Source organism: Pelophylax lessonae, assembly GCF_965119305.1.
Source record: "Pelophylax lessonae genome assembly, chromosome: 3".
NCBI lineage: Eukaryota > Metazoa > Chordata > Amphibia > Anura > Ranidae > Pelophylax > Pelophylax lessonae.
In genome coordinates this window covers 417616830-417635604 of record NC_138770.1, presented here as the reverse complement: position 1 = coordinate 417635604, position 18775 = coordinate 417616830, and the positions used below count along the sequence as shown (strand labels likewise).

General features: G+C 42.0%; 1 protein-coding gene across 1 annotated transcript in view; it reads left to right on the top strand.

Moving 5' to 3' along the window:
* Positions 1-18775, top strand: part of TRDN (triadin) — a gene marked incomplete at its 3' end in the record, with an annotated part of 647190 nt that overhangs the window by 373663 nt on the left and 254752 nt on the right. The window contains exons 24-25 of the mRNA XM_082250910.1: positions 7799-7844; positions 11139-11204. Coding sequence (XP_082107036.1) covers positions 7799-7844; positions 11139-11204 — 112 coding nt within the window. The remainder of the gene's footprint in view (positions 1-7798; positions 7845-11138; positions 11205-18775) is intronic.

Below are 18775 nucleotides of genomic sequence, written 5' to 3'. Positions count from 1 at the left end.
AAATCCGAAAAATAAATTGAATATATAACTTGTGCAGGTACCGCTTACCGGAAATAAGAAAGGAAAAAGCCAAATATTGAAAGGTGACTCCAACAAGCCTCAGGAAATAGGATCAAGGGACCTCTCGGTTCCGATGTAGATCTCCAGCAGTGTGATGTTGTGGTATTATATGAAATAAAAAAGGGCAGACGCCATAGCGTAAAACCAAAAACAAAAAATATGCAAGCAACACCCAAAGTGATGGGAACACAGAGGTTCCGGTGCAAAAGATGAATGAGTGTGAATAGATGAAGCACAAACACCACCAGACTCGATAGGTACCCCTTACCGAATGCTGCCAGGTGATAATAAAAGGATTGTAAGACACCTTCCCCAGTGGAAATAGCCGCTTACCAGAATGACCTTAATGGAGAGCGTGGAAAGAGGAGGGGTTCCCAATCGTTCAAGCCAGGGGAGCGACAATAAGTGTGGGTACTCTTACCAGCTCCAGATAATAAGTAAGCAGGGGTTCAAATGGACACTCGACTAAGACCTCCACTGAAAACTTCACCATAGGGCTCAGGATAAAGTTGCAGGGATTACCCAAGGAACATAGAGGAGAGAGCCATAGCGTAAAACCCAACAAAAATGTATTGCATAAAAGAGAGACACTTACAAGCATCAGAAGACAGGTGCATGGATTGGAGAGGGATAACAGCCGCCGGCCGGACGGCTCCGCTCACCCGTCCTTCGTAGACAGATACGTAGGGGTGACGTCAGCACGCCGTGACCTGACGCGTTTCATCAAAGATGATATTCTCAAAGGTACGGGAGGCGTGCTGACGCCACCTATAAATAGCAATTGAATCGATGACCGGAAGTTCCCTTGCCGCCATCTTAACTATGGTAACCCGGAACCGGAACTTCTAACATAGTCCGGAACAGGATGTGAATGGGGTATGTAAACAATACCATTAATCGTAGTACAATCCCATAGGCCAGAAGGGCCAAGCTTCCCTTTGGCTGATGTGATGTGCGGAAGACATAACAAAACAAAATAAATAAATTAGGCAAGATGTGGGTTGCCTCAATGTTATTAAAAGGTCAACTAAATATAATGGGATATTCCGGATTATTGGAATCCAATTATGGATTCTTGTGCTTGAAATCCTCATTATATCTCACCATACAGAAACTATTAGAACAATTAAATGAATATTATATAAAAATTATTATATAAAAAAAATATTATATAAAAAAAATATTATATAAAAAAAATCTTCAAGAGATTCCTCTGGGATTAAGTTACACTACCCATTAGGTACTTGAATAATAAACCATAAGCAAAAAATAGTATTTTTCTTCATGATAATAAAAATGGGCAGAAACCAACTGTCACAGACCTTATTGTCAGATGTTCAAACACTAAAAGACCACATTAAACCTCAAAATGGGTATTTGAAGCAATACATGATGAGCATTAATAGGGAGATAGATGGAACAATACTAAACACAATTAGGAATTGTCGATAAATGCGTTGACCTCTGTATCTACATTTAATCCAAAGGGTGTATAGGTTTTAACCCTATAGATCCAGGCCATCTCAAGACGCGAGATACCTCTCATTACAGATTCCCCCCGCCAATGTGGAGTGAACTTGTCTATTCCAAAGAACAGAGTGTTTCTAGGGTCACTATTATGGGCCTGAGCATAGTGCTTAGAAACCGAATGTTTTGGAAAAGATTTTCTAATATTGGCCACGTGTTCGTTAAGCCTCACGTTTATGGGGCGTTTAGTTCTGCCAATATATTGGTAGCCACATGGGAATTGAAGCAAGTAAACTACTCCTTTGGTGGCACAGGAGATGAAAGGCTCAATATCATGTGACTTCTCAGGATATAGCCCAACATGCTGGAGATGCGGTACCAAGTTTGGCACACTGCTTCACATCTTCTGGGATTGTCTGAAACTGACCTCATTTTGGCAAGTCCTGCAGATCGTCTACAACCTTACAGATGTTTCCTTTTCTGACAATCCGGCGGAAGTGCATCTAAACTTGACCCCAATGTCCAGTTATAGATACCGTAAACCCCTGCTGAAACATCTTTTGAATGCAGTGAGGGCATGCATTCCCAGCATGTGGAAACAGCTCGTCCTGGGATCTTGACGCCTTGCACCATCGACTTCGCCAAGGCTTTCCTTCCTCCCTCGTCCTTTACTCCTTTCCCACTTTTACCCCTTCTTCTTCCTCACTTCCCAGACACCTAGGGTGTCATCCTTTTTCCTTATTACACAGAAAAGGTAATGATGGGGCTAAGAGCCATATATCGTTAGGGTTTTTTTTCCTATTTTTTTCCCGGTATAATCATGACAACTACATTTCTATATTGGTCTTCCATCATACTGCATGTTATGTCAAAGAATATACATGTTGTAGAGGCTACTGCCCACAGTTTATGGACACATTATATTGCTGTACAAACCCTATTTGTTATTTGCTGGTATCCATTGATTCTCAGATATGGTTGTATTGATGTCTATTGATGGATTTCACTGATTATGGCACGTATTGCAAATATTACCAAAAGTAAGACAGCAAAATATGCATAAAAAAAATGAAAAGAAACAATATAAATACCTAGCAATCATCATATAGTAAATACTGTCCTCATTAGCGGTAAGAAAAAAAGGAGTGACAGAGATGAAAAAAACAAAATGACAAACAGATAAACAAATACACCCCTTACCCCTCCAGAGCACAGGGATCACCCCATATTATCTGGGGTGACCCCCTTCCACAACCTGGAAAAGTAAACCAGCAGCTCTATAGCCACTTGGATTCCTTTTATTTTGTGCAGAATCCCAGGGGCTAAAAAAGTATACCTAGATCATTGATGCAGCTGCAGCGATGACCAAGATTTTACCCTTCTCATCCAAGGTTGTATGGGTATGTTCTATGGACAGGAAGTGGTTAAATAGCTTTATACTTTTCAACGTAAAATATTTTAATAAGCCAGATTTAATGAAACTGGAAAATCGTTTGAAAAAATGAAATTGTACATAAAATTATTGGGGTGATAAATTGTTAACAATGGAGATGTTTGACCTCACAATGCAAAATAGACAATTCAGCAATCCTCTTTTATCACCTTACCAATTTATCCATCTGGGATAATGTCAATGCGTGGTATAGGCACTTGGCTTTGGAATTGCATGCTTCTAAAAATGTTTAATGTATATATTACAACTGTATACATAGACAGATGCAGAATTTATATTACTGCATCTTCCATCCTTAATGTTTTATATTTCAGTGGATGACATTTGGTCTTTATTGTATTGCATGGACTGTAAATAGGAATCAATTTTGCAAAAACATCAAAAACTGAGTTTTTTCAGTAAAAATAGAATTAGAGTAGGGTTTTATAATTATATGGTAAAGTGATACCGAACTCTGGTGTAAAAATACATTCTATTCAAGCACGTATTCCTTACTCAAAAAAAAAAAAAAAAAAAACTCTCAGCCTCTTTTAAATCTCCAAATTTCCTTTCTTCAAGGGATCTAATTATTTGCTATAACAACAGGTATCGTTTTCCTTTAAAACACTTTTTATACATAAGATCCATTTGCTGGAAAATAACCTGAACTAATCAACCAAGTAGTCTGTATTTGAGAAGTGAAATTTAAATTTTTTTATTTTTATTCCTAATTGAACTTGAACTTTTTTCAGCATAGACAAAACTTTCTAAATTATGGGGTCTGTTTATAAATAATTTAACCCAAAATCCACACATATTTTCTACAGGATTCACAAATTTTTCAAGTTGAATACAAGTATAAAAAATTGTGAATCCTGTGTGGAACTAGTGTGAAAACTTTTATAAACACCCAATAGTTTTTTTTTTTGCTTAAAGCGGTTGTTACCCTAAAAAAAAAGTAAAAAAATAGAGATCCTGTTTTTCTTTTCTCTGTAAACTGACCACGGTTTATCATGGCTGCTGAGCCCTGACACGGTGGTCAGTTTACATGCCTCCATCATCCGCTGTCGCTCCTCTTTGCTCTCCCCCCCTCCTCGCCTGTCAGCTCAGGAGTCTGTGTCCCTGTCTCCGCCCCCACCCCCCTTGCTGCTGTAAGTGTTTGTTAGAAACAAAGCCTCTAAATACCTTTTTATGCTGTATCTTCAGGCCGGTTATGTGACTCCCGGTTGCTCTGCTACTATGATCCAGGGCTACAGCGGAAGGGGCCGAGCGGCCAGCTCAGCGGTCACGTAACTCATGACTGACGTCAGAGGGAGATCTCGGCCCCTCCTGCTGTAGCCCCGTATTGGTGTATTAGAGCGGCCGGGAGTCACATGACCAACCTGAAGATACTTCACAAAAAAGGCATTTATAGGCATTAATTCTAACAAACACTTATATAGTGCAGGATGGCAGCTTAAAATAGGGGGCCTGGCAGTAAAGCATAATTTAGGGTTTCATACCCTTCAACCACTTCTGGACCAGAAGGATTTGCCCCCTTAATGACCAGGCCATTTTTTGTGATACGGCACTGCTTTGCTTTAACTGACAATTGCATGGTTGTGCTACGCTGTACCCTAATAAAATGTATGTCCTTTTTTCCCATACATAGAGCTTTCTTTTGATGGTATTTGATCACCTGTGCATATTTTATTTTTTGCACTATAATCAAAAAAAAAAGGAAATGATTCTGAAAAAAAAACAATATTTTTTTACTTTCTGCTATATAACATTCCCAATAAAAAAAAATTAAAATCTAATTTTTTTTATCATTTTAGGCCAATGTGTGCTACATATTTTTGGTACAAAAAATCCCAATAAGTAATTTTTATCTATTTATTGATTTATTTATTTTACAAGTAATTGCGGCGACCAGTGATTTTTAGCAGGACTGCGACATTGCAGCGGACCGATCAGACACCTAACTAACATTTTTTACACTTTTAGGGGGACCAGTGGCATTACTACAGTAATCAGTGCTAAAAATATGCACTGTTACGGTACTAATGACACTGGCAGGGAAGGGGATAACACCAGGGGCAATCAAAGGATTAAATGTGTCCCTAGGGGGAGCTTTCTAAATGTGGGGGGAAGAACTTGCTGCATGAACACAGAGACCTGTGTTCCTAAATAGGAGGAACACAGGATCCCTGTGTTTATAACTGACAGAACAGCGGTCTGTCGTATTTACAATGGCAGACCACAGTTCTGTCTCCACAGGTTGCGATCGCAGATGCCTGCCGGCAATCGTGGCCCCTGGACCCACTGATCAGCTTCCCCATGTGTCAAATTGGCGTGCGCCCCTGTTAGCGGTCCCGTAAAGCGACGTAAAGGTACGTCGTTTCGAACAGAGCCAACCTACCACGTCGGCTGGTCGCAAGCAGTTACGTTTTTTTTTTTAAGAAAATATAGCAAATCTGGAACAGGCAAAGTTAGGGATGGGGAGAATGGGATGTTGTCAGGTGTGGTGTTGAGAGCTGGCAGAGTTTGTATGGTGGCAGCTGAAGCTGTGAGAGCAAGAGGTTGTAGGTGTTATCAGGTTTGAGGGGAATGAGAGTCAAGCATGGTGGTGACAGTTCAGGCAATATGACATAAAATATACCTCATAAAATTGTACTTGATGTTACTAAATCTAAAGAAAACCATCACTGTTGTATTATTAAAATTGAACTAATGAATGATAAAACACTGGGGTTAATTTACTAAAGGAATAGAGGCTGTACCCTCCTTGAATACCCAATCTTGTGAGAGAAAAAGTAACAGGAAAACAGATTTTTTGTTAAGATATGTTTGGGCATTTAAAGTGAACAAAGCTTCACTTTAACCCCCCGACCCTGCAAAGTGAGCATACACTTTTCTAGATGAACAATCTCTGCTCTTTTAGTAAATCAACTTTAAACATTTAGGTTATCAACTACTTTATCACTCTGAAAGGCTATTTCATTAACTTTGCAACCAGGAAGAACACTGACTAACAGGGATGGACCGAAAACCCCCCTGTTTGGCTCGCAGCAGAACTCCCAAACAGGGAAAATGTTCTAACCCGAACAGCGAACCCCATTAAAGTCTATGAGAGCCAAACAGGAAAAAATCAAAAGTGCACATTTTGAAAGCTTATATGCAAGTAATTGGCCATAAAAGGGGTATGGGGATCTGAGTACTGGCCTGGGGAACATAAAATGTATCAATAAAAAAAAACAAAAAAACAAATTAAAAACAATCATTTTTTTCAGTAGCAGTCATTTTAAAGATGCTTAAAGTGCAACAATAAAAATAATTTAAATATAGTGCCTGGGGGGTCCCCTTAATGTGCCTGTAAAGTGGGGCATCTGTAGCATGCATAAAACATGCTACAGCAAAAATGAAATTTCTAAAGAAAAAAAAAGTGAATCAAATCCCATTTAAAATAACTTGCAGTTACAATTGCCAGCACTCGGCTATTGAAAAAATAAAGAAAAAAATGGCATAGGGCCCCCCCCCCAGTCCATACCAGGCCCTTCTTATTAAAGGGGGCTTCCAGATTCTGATAAGCCCCCCGCCAGCAGACCCCAACAACCACAGCCCAGGGTTGTCGGGAAGAGGCCCTTGTCCCCATCAACATGAGGACAAGTTGCTTTGGGGCAGGGGGGCGTTCACTCGTCCCGTCCCCTTTCCTGACCTGCTGGGTTTCATGCTTGAATAAGGGCATGGTATGGACTGGGGGGGGACCCCATGCTTTATTTTTTTACTGGCACTTTTTTATTTAGTTGTCAGCGGGGAATCCCATTGACAGCGGATGACTCATTGGTTGTTAAGGATGCCACGGCCATCTTTCCAGCCCCACTCCTTAACAACCAGCTTACACTGTACCCTAATTGGGCAAAGCTTTGCCCAATCAGGGAGCAGAATGCACTGTGCAGCACTCAGTGCATGCAGGGTGTTCGTTGGAGCGAACACCCTGCCAATTTGAGTGTTCGTTGGAGCGAACACCCTGCCAATTTGAGTGTACAGCAAACGGCCGAACAGGCAAATGTTCGGCCCAAACTCATGCTCGGGCCAAACCTTTTGCCCATCCCTGCTAAATAACTAGCTCATTGCAGATCACAGCTATAAAGTGATGTGAACATCACATTTCTCAGTTCCAATGCACACCATGCAATGCACCGAGTGCTGCACAATGCATTCTATGCCCTGATTGGGCAAAGCTGGTTGTTAAAGAGCAGCGCTGGGAAGTCAGCCCTGGTGTGCTTTACAACTGACGAGTCATCAGCTGTCAATGGGATTCCTGAATAAAAAAAAAAAGTGCCGTTAATTTAAAAATAAAGAAAAAAATTGCATGGGGTCTCCCCCAGTCCATACTAGGCCCTTATCCGAGCATGCAGCCCGGCAGATCAGAAAGGGGATAGGATGAGGGAGCGAGCACCCCCCCTCCTGTACTATACCAGACCACATGCCCCAAACATGGGGGGGGGATTGATTTGCAAAGTTAGCAGCCCACGTGCTTTTAGTACATCAACCACATTGATTGTTTTTGTCACATTCAGCTCATTTGGGGACACATAAAGTGGTTTAGAAGTAGTTCTGCATTAAAGACTCCCACTGTAAATGCTTCAAACTAAACAGCCATCTTTATTATTAATCTTATAATGGCCGGCACATCATTTTTGTTTTCAATTTGCTTTGTATCTTAGAAATTACTAGCTGAGAACTAAACAGAGGTTTAGGGCATCCTTACTGGCTATATAAAAAGGATAACATTACAAAAAATAATAAAGGAAACTAACTTAAATTTTTTATGTTTTAGTGAAAGAAGAACCAAAGAAAAAACTGCCAGAGAAAAAGGAAGTCCCAGTGGTAAAGAAAACAGGTATGATATACAATTTGAAAACACATTGGGTGTGATTCAAAAAGCATTTGCAACACTGGTGTGTTGTATTAGAAAGTACTGTTCCCCCATCTCCCTTTTACAGGTCGTTGTCAAGATCCTGGCCAAGGTCCTCTCGATCCGCCTTAACAAGGTGATTTTGTCCCTGATTCATCCGGATCAGTCGGGCTTCATGCCTGGCAGAAACACCTCATTTAATTTGAGACGCTTGTTTATGAACTTGCAGGCGAACCATGATAATGCTGGCACTAGAGTAGTAGTGTCCCTAGACACAGCCAAGGCATTCGACTCGGTTGAGTGGGGGTTCCTCTGGCGATGCCTCGAGGGCTATGGGTTTGGTCCAAATTTGGTTAAATGGGTCCGCATCCTGTACCAGTCCCCGGTAGCCAGGGTACTGGCCAATGGCTGCACGTCCCCACAGTTTCCCCTTACGTGGGGGACTCGCCAGGGTTGTCCCCTCTCCCCCCTCCTTCACACCTTGGCAGCAGAGCCTCTGGCAATAGCTATAAGAGGTCATCCTGATATCCGTGGTCTCCGGGCTGGATCTGTAGAGGAAAAGATAGGCATGTATGCAGATGATACACTGCTGTACCTGGCTGATCCGGATGAATCCCTGCGCAATGCCCTGACCCTCATTGAGCACTTCGGCCGTTACTCCGGTCTCATGATCAATTGGGACAAATCCCAGATTTTGCCCATAGATGATGTCTCCCCCTGTCCTGTGGACCCACGATTCCCACTGCAGACGGTAGAGCGGATTAAGTATTTGGGGATACAGGTTACTAGTTCCCCCAAAGACTACCTACCGGATAATCTGCAGCCCCTCTTTGCACTACTCAAATCCAAAACTCAGACGTGGGCACGCCTCCCGCTGGGGGTCAGGGGTAGAGTCAACTTGGTCAAAATGGTTTTACTACCCAAACTGCTCTATATTCTGTGGCACACCCTGATTTACATACCCCTCAAGTATTTCCTACAATTTGACTCCATTCTTAAACCGTTCATTTGGGGATCCAGCCGCCATAAGCTTGCCTGGCGGAAACGTAAGAACCCCACGGACCTGGGCGGCCTGGCGCTCCCAGACTTTAACATGTACTATCTGGCATCCCAATTATCTCATTTCTTTCACCTACACAACTCAGATAGGGAGAGGTTTCTGGCCCTCTTGACTCCATCCTTGGCCCATGCGTCCGCTGATCCCCTGTCTCTGATTCTCACTGGAGTGCGTGGGGCTGAGCCTCGGGGGGACAGGATGTCCATGTTGTTCCACTATAGGCGGATAAGGGATGTTGTATCTGCCAAATTGGACCTCCCCTCACTCCATGAACACACGCCGCTGTGGCGCAATGCTCGCCTCTCTGAGCTGGCCTCTATCCCTGACGCGCATGCCTGGGTCCAGCACGGAGTCCACTTTCTCGCCCAGATTCTGACGGACGGTAGGCTCAAAACATTTGATGCCCTAAAACAACAATTTAACCTTCCCAATCATATGTTTTTTAGGTTCCTGCAGGTTCTAAACGCCTTTTCCTCTCAATTTCCCCAGCCTATACCAGACGTAGCCCCAATCTCTATTATCGAAGTAGTCAGGGGGTCTGAATCTAAACAGCTCATATCGCATCTCTACAATGCACTCCTCCTCCACGGTATTAGCCTATGCCATTAAATCTAATTGGGAGGGAGATGTGCGACCTGTGGAGGATGAGGAGTGGGAGGATGCTCTTGACAATTGCAAATTGGTGTCCCCGAAACTGTCGGATCACTTGACCCAACTGTTCGTGATGCACAGGGCCTATTTGACGCCAGTCCTGATGGCTAAGTACCATCGAGACACCTCGGGTACATGCCCTCTGTGTGGGAGGGAGCCAGGCACATTCTACCACCTTCTATGGAGCTGCCCGGAGTTGCAGGGCTTCTGGAAACAGGTGGTGGAGTTCCTGCATGACACCATGGGCTCTCCCTTAACGCTGGCCCCAAAGCCCTGTTTGCTCGGTATTTTTCCAGATGTCAGTATAAAAAAATTTACCGCCCAAATCCTACATGAGACTTTATTTCTAGCCAGGAAGTGCATTGCACAAAAATGGATGCGTGCCACCCCCCCCCCCCCCCCCGACCTTTCATGACTGGCTTAGGGAAGTTAATAACACCTTGCCTTATAAGAAGTTAATATACGCTCATCGTGGCTGCCCGTCCAAATACAACAAAATCTGGGATAGATGGGTCCAGGCCCCGGAGACGTGCATCTAGATAGACCTACCTTCTACCTTCTCACATTGCTCTTCTTGCGTGATGTTCCTGCTCAGGCTACTCTGAAGCAGGGACTATGTGAACTATTGTTAACATATTGGGTATCCCCCCTGCGCCCAGTCGAGTCTGACCCCGATTGGATCCTTCCTCAGGATCACTGAATTGCATTAAATTCTACAGCACTAGTCATTATATTAGTACGGCCGCATGTCACTGTATTTTGCACTTTTTATTGTACAAAGCACACGAGTTCCTTGTAAATCTGTTTATTTTTTTCAATAAAGACTTTTGTTGATTAGAAAGTACTGTGCCAAAATCATGAAAGCCATGCAACAGTTTGCTTGCATTTTTTGAAGGGTGCAACAAATTAAGGCCGTTCTTATGTACAACACATTTACATTCTAGTGCTATGGCTGTGACAAATTCATTAAGAAATGCTCTCATATTGGTGATAAGAAAAGTGGAGAAAAATAAGACAGCTTCCACGTTGGAGTAAATTGTGTTGCACAATTGTGTATTAAGTCAGGATTCTGTCTGAGGTAATGCCACAATAGATTCATATATACCTTACTAACAGATACATTAATCTGTCTCAGGTTGAGGCATTTGTTTAACGGACAGGAAACAGATTTATAATAATGTCTATGACACTCTTTATGAAATACAATGGTTGTGCCAGGCTTGATGAAAGGGGGTTCTTATACAGTATATAAGAGTGATTAGTTAGGTTATAGTGAAATTACATTTAGAAGGTGTTTTTAAAAAACAAGGTTGCTAAAACACACACAAAAAAAAAGCCTGAAAAATGTCCATGATGTTCTTTGGACTAACAGCTAAGTACTCTGCTTATGGACAAAGAATATGGGAGCAAAATAATGAGGAGCAAGTAAAAGGCAGAATAGCAAGGGACATCCTACAATCTTCAAGATCAAGACTATCCACTTATTTTATACTTATTTTGTAATACTTGTTTTTGTACACTCATGCAACTTTTATGATATCTGCAATAAACTTTTGTTTTAATTATTCTAGCAACAGTAGAAGAAAAAGAGAAGACATTGCTAGAAAAGAAAGATGTTGCACGAATTAAAAAAGCAGGTATGTTTCCCTCTGGTAAAACCACTATATATTCAAAGTTCATCTTTGATGCTTATTAATTTATTTATCTTTCAAGTGTTTGCATTTGAATGACATTAACGTGGATGTAAACCCTAATGATGAAATCTGACCTGGGCACAAATATATCTGTAGTCAGGCCCGGATTGGCCATAGGGCACACGGTGCTGCACCTTGGGCAGTCTCCGCTCTCCAGGCTTCTCTTTGGCTGGCTTCATGGCATCCGGCCTCCTATTAAATTCAGGCAGTGAGAGCCAAGGCAGAAATGATGTGTCAGTTGACCGTGAAGGGGGGGGGGGGGGGGAGCTGGAGGAGACCCCTTCGGCCTGATGTTAGGAAAGGTGTCTCTGGAGCAGCACAGATGCACACACCAAGGCCTGAACTGTGAGTGCCACTATGCCAGACTGCCTGCCAAATGAGATGATGTTTGCACATTGTTTAGCTGTGATGACATGGGATTGATTGGAAATGTATATTTGCTCGACCGGGGATGTCTATTTGCTGGACTTCCGCTGCCTCTTTGCTGGTCTGGGGCTGTCTCTTTGCTGGTCTGGGGCTGTCTCTTTGCAGGACTGGGGCTGTCTCTTTGCTGGACTGCAGCTGTCTCTTTGCTGGTCTGCGGCTGTCTCTTTGCTGGTCTGGGATGTTTCTTTGATTACATAGTTACATAGTTAGTGAGGTCGAAAAAAGACATCCGTCCATCCAGTTCAACCTATGATGTGCATGTGTTTTGCTGTTAACCGTACATTGAATACCCCTGTATGTTGTGGTCTTTAAGGTGCCCATCTAATAGTTTTTTTAAACTATCGATGCTCCCTGCTGATACAACTGCTTGTGGAAGAGAATTTCACATCCTTACTGCTCTTACAGTAAAGAACCCCCTACGTATTTTAAGGTTAAACCGCCTTTCCTCTAGTTTTAGTGAGTGGCCACGTGTCTTATTGTATTCCCTTTCTCTGAATAGTTTGTTCCTTATGCTAGAGCTATGATGCTCTGGGGATGTCTCTTTGTTGCTCTGGGGATGTATCTTTGCTGGTCTGGGGATGTCTCTTTGCTGGACTGGGCATGCCTCTTTGCTGGATTTGGGATGTCTCTTTATTGGAGTGGGGCTGCCTCTTTGCTGGACTGGGGCTGTCTCTTTGCTTGTCTGGGGTGTCTCTTTGCTGGACCAGGGATGTCTCTTTGCTGGATTTGGGCTGTCTCTTTGCTGGACTGGGGCTGTCTCTTTACTGGACTGAGGATGTCTTCTTGCTATATGGGGATGTCTCTTTGCTGGATTTGGCCATCTCTTTGCTATATGGGTCTGTCTTTTTGCTGGATTGTGATGTCCCTTTGCTATATGGGGGTGTATCTTTGCTAGATTGGGATGTCTCATGGGATGAATATCCGGTCACCAACCACCCCCGTGAATGCACTGGTCCAAATAATTTGGTAGAGGGGGATTATGGTGTGGGGTTGTTTTTCATGGGTTGAACTTGGTCCCTTAGTAAAGGGAACCTTTAAGGCATCAGCATAGCACAACATTTTACACAATTTCTTGCTCCCAACTTTGTGGGAACAGTTTGGTGTAGCCCCCCTCCTGTTCCAACATGACTGTCCACCAGTGCACAAAGCAAGGTCAATAAAGACAAGGATGAGCGAGTTTGAGGTGGAGGAACTTGACTGGCCTGCACAGAGTCCTGATCTCAATTTGATAGAACACCTTTGGGATGAATTAGATTGGAGACTGTGAGCCAGGCCTTCTAGTCCAAGATCAGTGCCTGACTCTACATATGCGCTTCTGGAAGAATGGTCAAACATTCCCATAGACACTCTCCTAAACCTTGTGGACAATCTTCTCAGAAGAGTTTAAGCTGTTATAGCTGCAAAGGGTGGGTCAACTCAGTATTGAACCCTATGGGTTAAGATTGAGATGCCATTAAAGTTCATGCGTATGTAAAGGCAGGCGTCCCAATGCTTTTGGTATTATAGTGTATGTATGGATAGTTTGTGTATGAACATTTTTAGGAGTGCATATAAAAAAACTAACATACTTGCACAAATATATTCTTTAAAGCCTAAGCTTTCTTTCAATGGCTTTTCTTGTTTTTTGATTTGATTTTTTTTTTATTTAGGTTTCTAAGAGCTCTTTCATGAGGGCCAGATGAGTCCTTCAGCATGTATTTTGGTGTGTTTCGGCAGCTCAGTCATTGGCATATGCAAAAAAATAAATTTTTTGCAAATGCCCATATGCTGTACTAGTGTTTACAATAGCACTGCTTTATAAATGGGTACACAGCCATCATGTTAATGACAGGCTGTACACTGCATCCAGACTGAGGAAATACACCAGCAATTACAATGAACAGGCTTAGCTAGCTCATGTGTAAGAGTCCTAATAGCAACAATTTTCAAGATTATAGATGTTTAGGCTAAGCACTTTTAGATAGTGGTTTTCTCAGTGTTTAGAGAAAAGCATCACCTGTAAATAAAGGGCTCAAAAATGGTTGCAAGTGAGGTTTGAAATGGGTTGTTAAGGGCAAGGATACGTGGATGATGGTACCAAGTTAGGGCCATTGAGGGTTATCACCTGTAAACTCCTGCTGTGAACTAGGCTGGTAAAAAGGTAAAACATTTACAATAACTAGGCTGACTTGAAAAGCTGAGTGCTATTGAGCATTGTAGGGGAAATTTAATTAATGTAGAGCTACAGGGGATACAAATGGAAAAGAGAGTGGGAGGTAAGTGTAAACATGTATATCGAATAGTATACTATTTGTGATATGGCTTTCTGAAAACTGTGCAGGGAATACAATAGTAAATGGTGGCCCAACAGACTTCATTTGCGAGGGGCTGCATTCATTCTGAAAACAACGGGGACAGAAAGTAGTGCACAGACCAGAGGCCCTGAGATAATAGTACTGTTGCACCCCTGTCACTGTTTTAAGAAATTGTAATCTTGGAAAAGACAACATGAAGGTAAGTGTAATTAACATTTTACACTTACCTTTGCTATTCTCTCCAGTTATAGTTCTGGGAACTTTGCTTTAGCTAGAAGTATAATAATATCTTCTAAACATAAACCAGTATAGGGTAGAGACTAGAGTCTTAAATATTTATCTTTATGCTTCAATCTTTTATAGAGATTGTGAACGTAATTAAAAAAAATATACAAAAAAAAAACATGTCTATACTTACCATCTCAGATCGGTCACAAACCTTCTCTTCTCCGACCCCTCCTGGCGCTCCTGACTCCTCCTATCTATCCAGTGCCTCCACAGGAAGCAACTTCCCCTGGTGGCATTTGTGTGTGCTCCCTCCCGAGCCCCGCTACTGCGTCCTTTGACAAAGACAGTGGGACTCGGCTCCGCCCTGCTTCCTCATCACTGGCTTTGATTTACAGCAGCGGGAGCCACTGGCTCCCGGGGCCTTCAGCAAAGCCAGTGAGACCTGGAAGTGAAGGCTGAGAAGAGCTGCAGACGTGCACAGAGCTGGATGGAATGAGGGCCCAGGTAAGTAAAAGGGGGAAGTGAGGGGGGAAAACTGATACCTAAACTTTTTTTACCTTAACCACTTACCGCCGGCCCACCGTCAAATGATGGCGGAGCGGTGCAGCTCTTGTTCTGGGACAACGTCATATGACGGTGCCCCCGAATGGCCTCTCTCCTGCGCCCGCGACATGGCGCGACCCCAATCTTGGTAAAGAGCCAATGACATGACTCTTTACCCATGGGATCAGCTGTGTCCAATCACAGCCGGTCACATGTACTGTAAATGAGGAAGTGCCGTTTATCGTCTCTCCTCGTCTCACACTGTCAGAGTGTGTGGCGAGGAGAGCCGATCAGCGGCTCCTCTTTAAAGGGGAGTCTAGGACAGGTAACCAGGGCACTGATCATCAGTGCCCTGATTACAGAAAAGTTAAAAAGCAGTGCCCATCAGTACCCACCATCAGTGCCCACAGTGCCCACCATCAGTTCCCACAATCAGTGCCCATAGTGCTGCCAGTCAGTGCCCATCAGTGTCTGCTCATCTGTGCTGCCCATCAGTGCCATCCGGCAGTGCCCATCAGTGCTACCCGTCAGTGCCGCCTATCAGTACCCATCAGTGCCACCTTTCAGTGCCCATCAGTGCCTCCTATCGGTGCTAATCAGTGCTGCATATTAGTACCTCCTTATCAGTGACACCCCATCAGTGCCTCAGTGCTAAGATACAGTTTCACATAATGAACTAATAACCACATTATACAAGCTAGGACTTAACCCTTGTGTGGTTTAATGGATATGCAGTGGCTGAAGCATATATACCAGAGTGTGATGGTAAATGAGATTAATTTGGAACATTCACTAGTATTGTCCCTAAAGTTCCAAGTATCAAATCTTATAACACAAAGATGTGCAACAGGGTTGCTATACCCTGGAGGTGTTTGCAACATGGAACAAGATTTGACATTGCTAGAAGACTGATCAAAGCAGTAGAAACCACAGTTCAATGTTTATAAATGTAAAATAATGCACCAAAGGAGAGGAATCCCTTGATATTGGGGGTACAGTGTTGGCCATCACTTCAGAGGTAAAAACATTGGGAGTACTTCTTTCAGATGATTGTAAAATGAGCACACTGAGTGGCTATGGAATAGGAAAAGTTAATAGAATTTGGTAATGCTTCACTAGAGGGGTCACCAACAGGCGAAATGAGGTCCTCATTCCCCTACATAGATCTTTAATTAGGCCCCATTTAGAATTCAGTTCAGAGACAGGCAAAAAAAATGGTGAAAGGTCAGAGGGATAGAACATACACTATATTACCAAAAGTATTGGGACACCTGCCTTTACATGCACATGAACTTTAATGACCCACCCTTCACACCTACAACAGCTTCAACTCTTCTGGGAAAGATGTCCACAAGATTTAGGAGTGTGTCTATGGGAATGTTTGACCATTCTTCCAGAAGTGCATACTGAAGCAGAGCATGATCCCCCTCCCTTAGAAAGACTGGCCCCAGGGCAGTATTCTAACATAATAACGACCCCAAACACACCTCCAAGACAGCCACTGCCTTGCTAAAGAAGCCTAGAGTAAAGTGATGGGCTGGCCAAGCATGTCTCCAGACCTAAACCCTATTGAGCATCTGTGGGGCATCCTCAAATGGAAGGTGGAGGAGTGCAGGGTCTCTAACATCCAACAGCTCCGTGATATCGTCATGGAGAAGTGGAAGAGGACTCCAATGGCAACTTGTGAAGCTCTGGTGAACTCCATGCCTAAGAGGGTTAAGGCAGTGCTGAAAAAAAAATGGTAGCCACACAAAATATTGACACTTTGGGCCCAATTTGGACATGTTCACTTAGGGGTGTACTCACTTTTGTTGCCACCCGTTTAGACACATTAATGGCTGTGTGTTGAGTTATTTTGAGGGGACAGTAAATTTACACTGTCATACAAGCTGTACACTCACTACTTTACATTGTAGCAAAGTGTCATTTCTTCAGTGATGTCACATGAAAAGATATGATAAATTATTTACAAAAATGTGAGGGGTGTACTCACTTTTGTGAGATACCATCTATAAATATATATATATATATATATATATATATATATATATATATATATATATATATATATATATATATATATATATATTTATATATATATATATATATATATATATATATATATATACAGTATATAGTACACATATATATATATATACAGTATATATATAGTATATATATATATATATATATATATACAGTATATATATAGTACATATATAAATGGGGCAGTATTGATGGACTGGACCACTTTCTGCCATCACTCTTCTATGTTTTTAAGAAATTCTATGTGATTTAGTGACTCATATTTGTAAAACTGCATGCAGTACTGCTATATATTCAACTACCTCTTCTTATTATCAGTGTGATGGACTATATTGCATAGTCATGCAAAGATTGTTCAGCTATGGGGAGACAATAAATGCAAACAATCACCCTACAGTAGTGCCTGCTGGATAAAGTGTAATGTCTGGCAAGAGATCTTTCAAGGTGAATCATTTTAAAGGTACCACACACCAGTTTTTTTTTTTTTCAGTGAGTGGTATCTTAAAAAAAAGTATATCTGTTACTACTTTGATACTTTGGAAATGAAATGCCCACAAATGGACAAGTTTAGGATTTATATTGCCATTGGCATAGCCAGATAGTGGAAAAGGAGCTGCTATATTATATTTCCTGTTGTTCTAATCGAAATATTGTGTTTCCAGTGGTAATTAATAAAGTTATTGCTCTGTTTGCAATAACTATTTCTCCTATTTTTAGAGTGCAGCCACCACTGAATAAATTCCCATGCTATTTACATCAGTAGAGTATATATCAGTAGAGTATATATGACAGGGGTCCATGACTAAATATATGTAAAAAAAAGGAGGACAAGTCCTCTGTTAAAATTTACCTAATGGAAAGCTTGCTTTAAAAACATGTATTTTCTGTTTGAATTTAATTGCAGTTTTTAAAGCTAAGAGCTTATAATTCTCAGTATCTGATAACTGCCACTTGCTTTCCTCCACATATTGAGTCTTATTTTGTATCATCAGTGCTCCCCTTTCATTTGCACTTCAAACAACACTGTGTTATCCTTGAGCGGAGTGCAGCAGCCTCTTCAAATAGTAAATTATGACAATGAATGTTAAAACCATGGGTTGCTTCATTCTCTTCTTAGGTTATACAGCAGTATACACCACTAATGTTGAGGAAGTCATCTTTATTTCTACATTTAAGTTTCTGCAGAACAACATTCACACACATATATTTTTCCTGTTTAGCAAGGAATTTTAAAGGATATGTTCACCTTTCCTAACATGTTACAGTACACCCATATTCAGGTTGTAACATGTTACTTATGCAGCTCATCATTCATGTTAATCTGCTTATGGTCTACCAACAAATATGAGCAATTGCCTACTTTAGTGGATTCAAGTTTAATGCATTGTTTAAGTACACCCTCAGGTTTTTTCACAGGATATTTTTAGAGATTATATAACCAGATTGTAATGTGTTTAACCAGCTTTACACTGTTTACGTGGAATGGCTTACATTTAGGTATCAATGGTCAATATATAATTAGTGTGAAAAATCCTGCTGGATAGTTGCTTAAAGCGGTAGTATCCCGCTTTTTGACACTTTTACCTACAGGTAAGCCTATAATAAGGCTTACCTGTAGGTACAAATAATATCTCCTAAACCGGCACGGTTTAGGAGATATTTACAGTGCATGCAGCCACTCGCGCGAGCGGCGCATGCGCTCTGAAGGTCCGGGGGACCTTCAATTAAGTTGCCGGGAGCTTGCCGGAAAAATCACTCCCGCGCACCCGGAAGAGACGACGAGGGACCATGGCAGCGCCCGCAGCGATATCCGGGGGTCCGTGTCGGGGCTTCGTTTTAAGGTAAGTTACACATAATGGGCTAGTATGCGATGCATACTAGCTCATTTTGCCTTTGTCTTGCAGGTTTTTATTTTTTATTTTTTTTTTTATAGAGTTTACAACCGCTTTAAGACCCATTCCAGAGACATATCAAAGT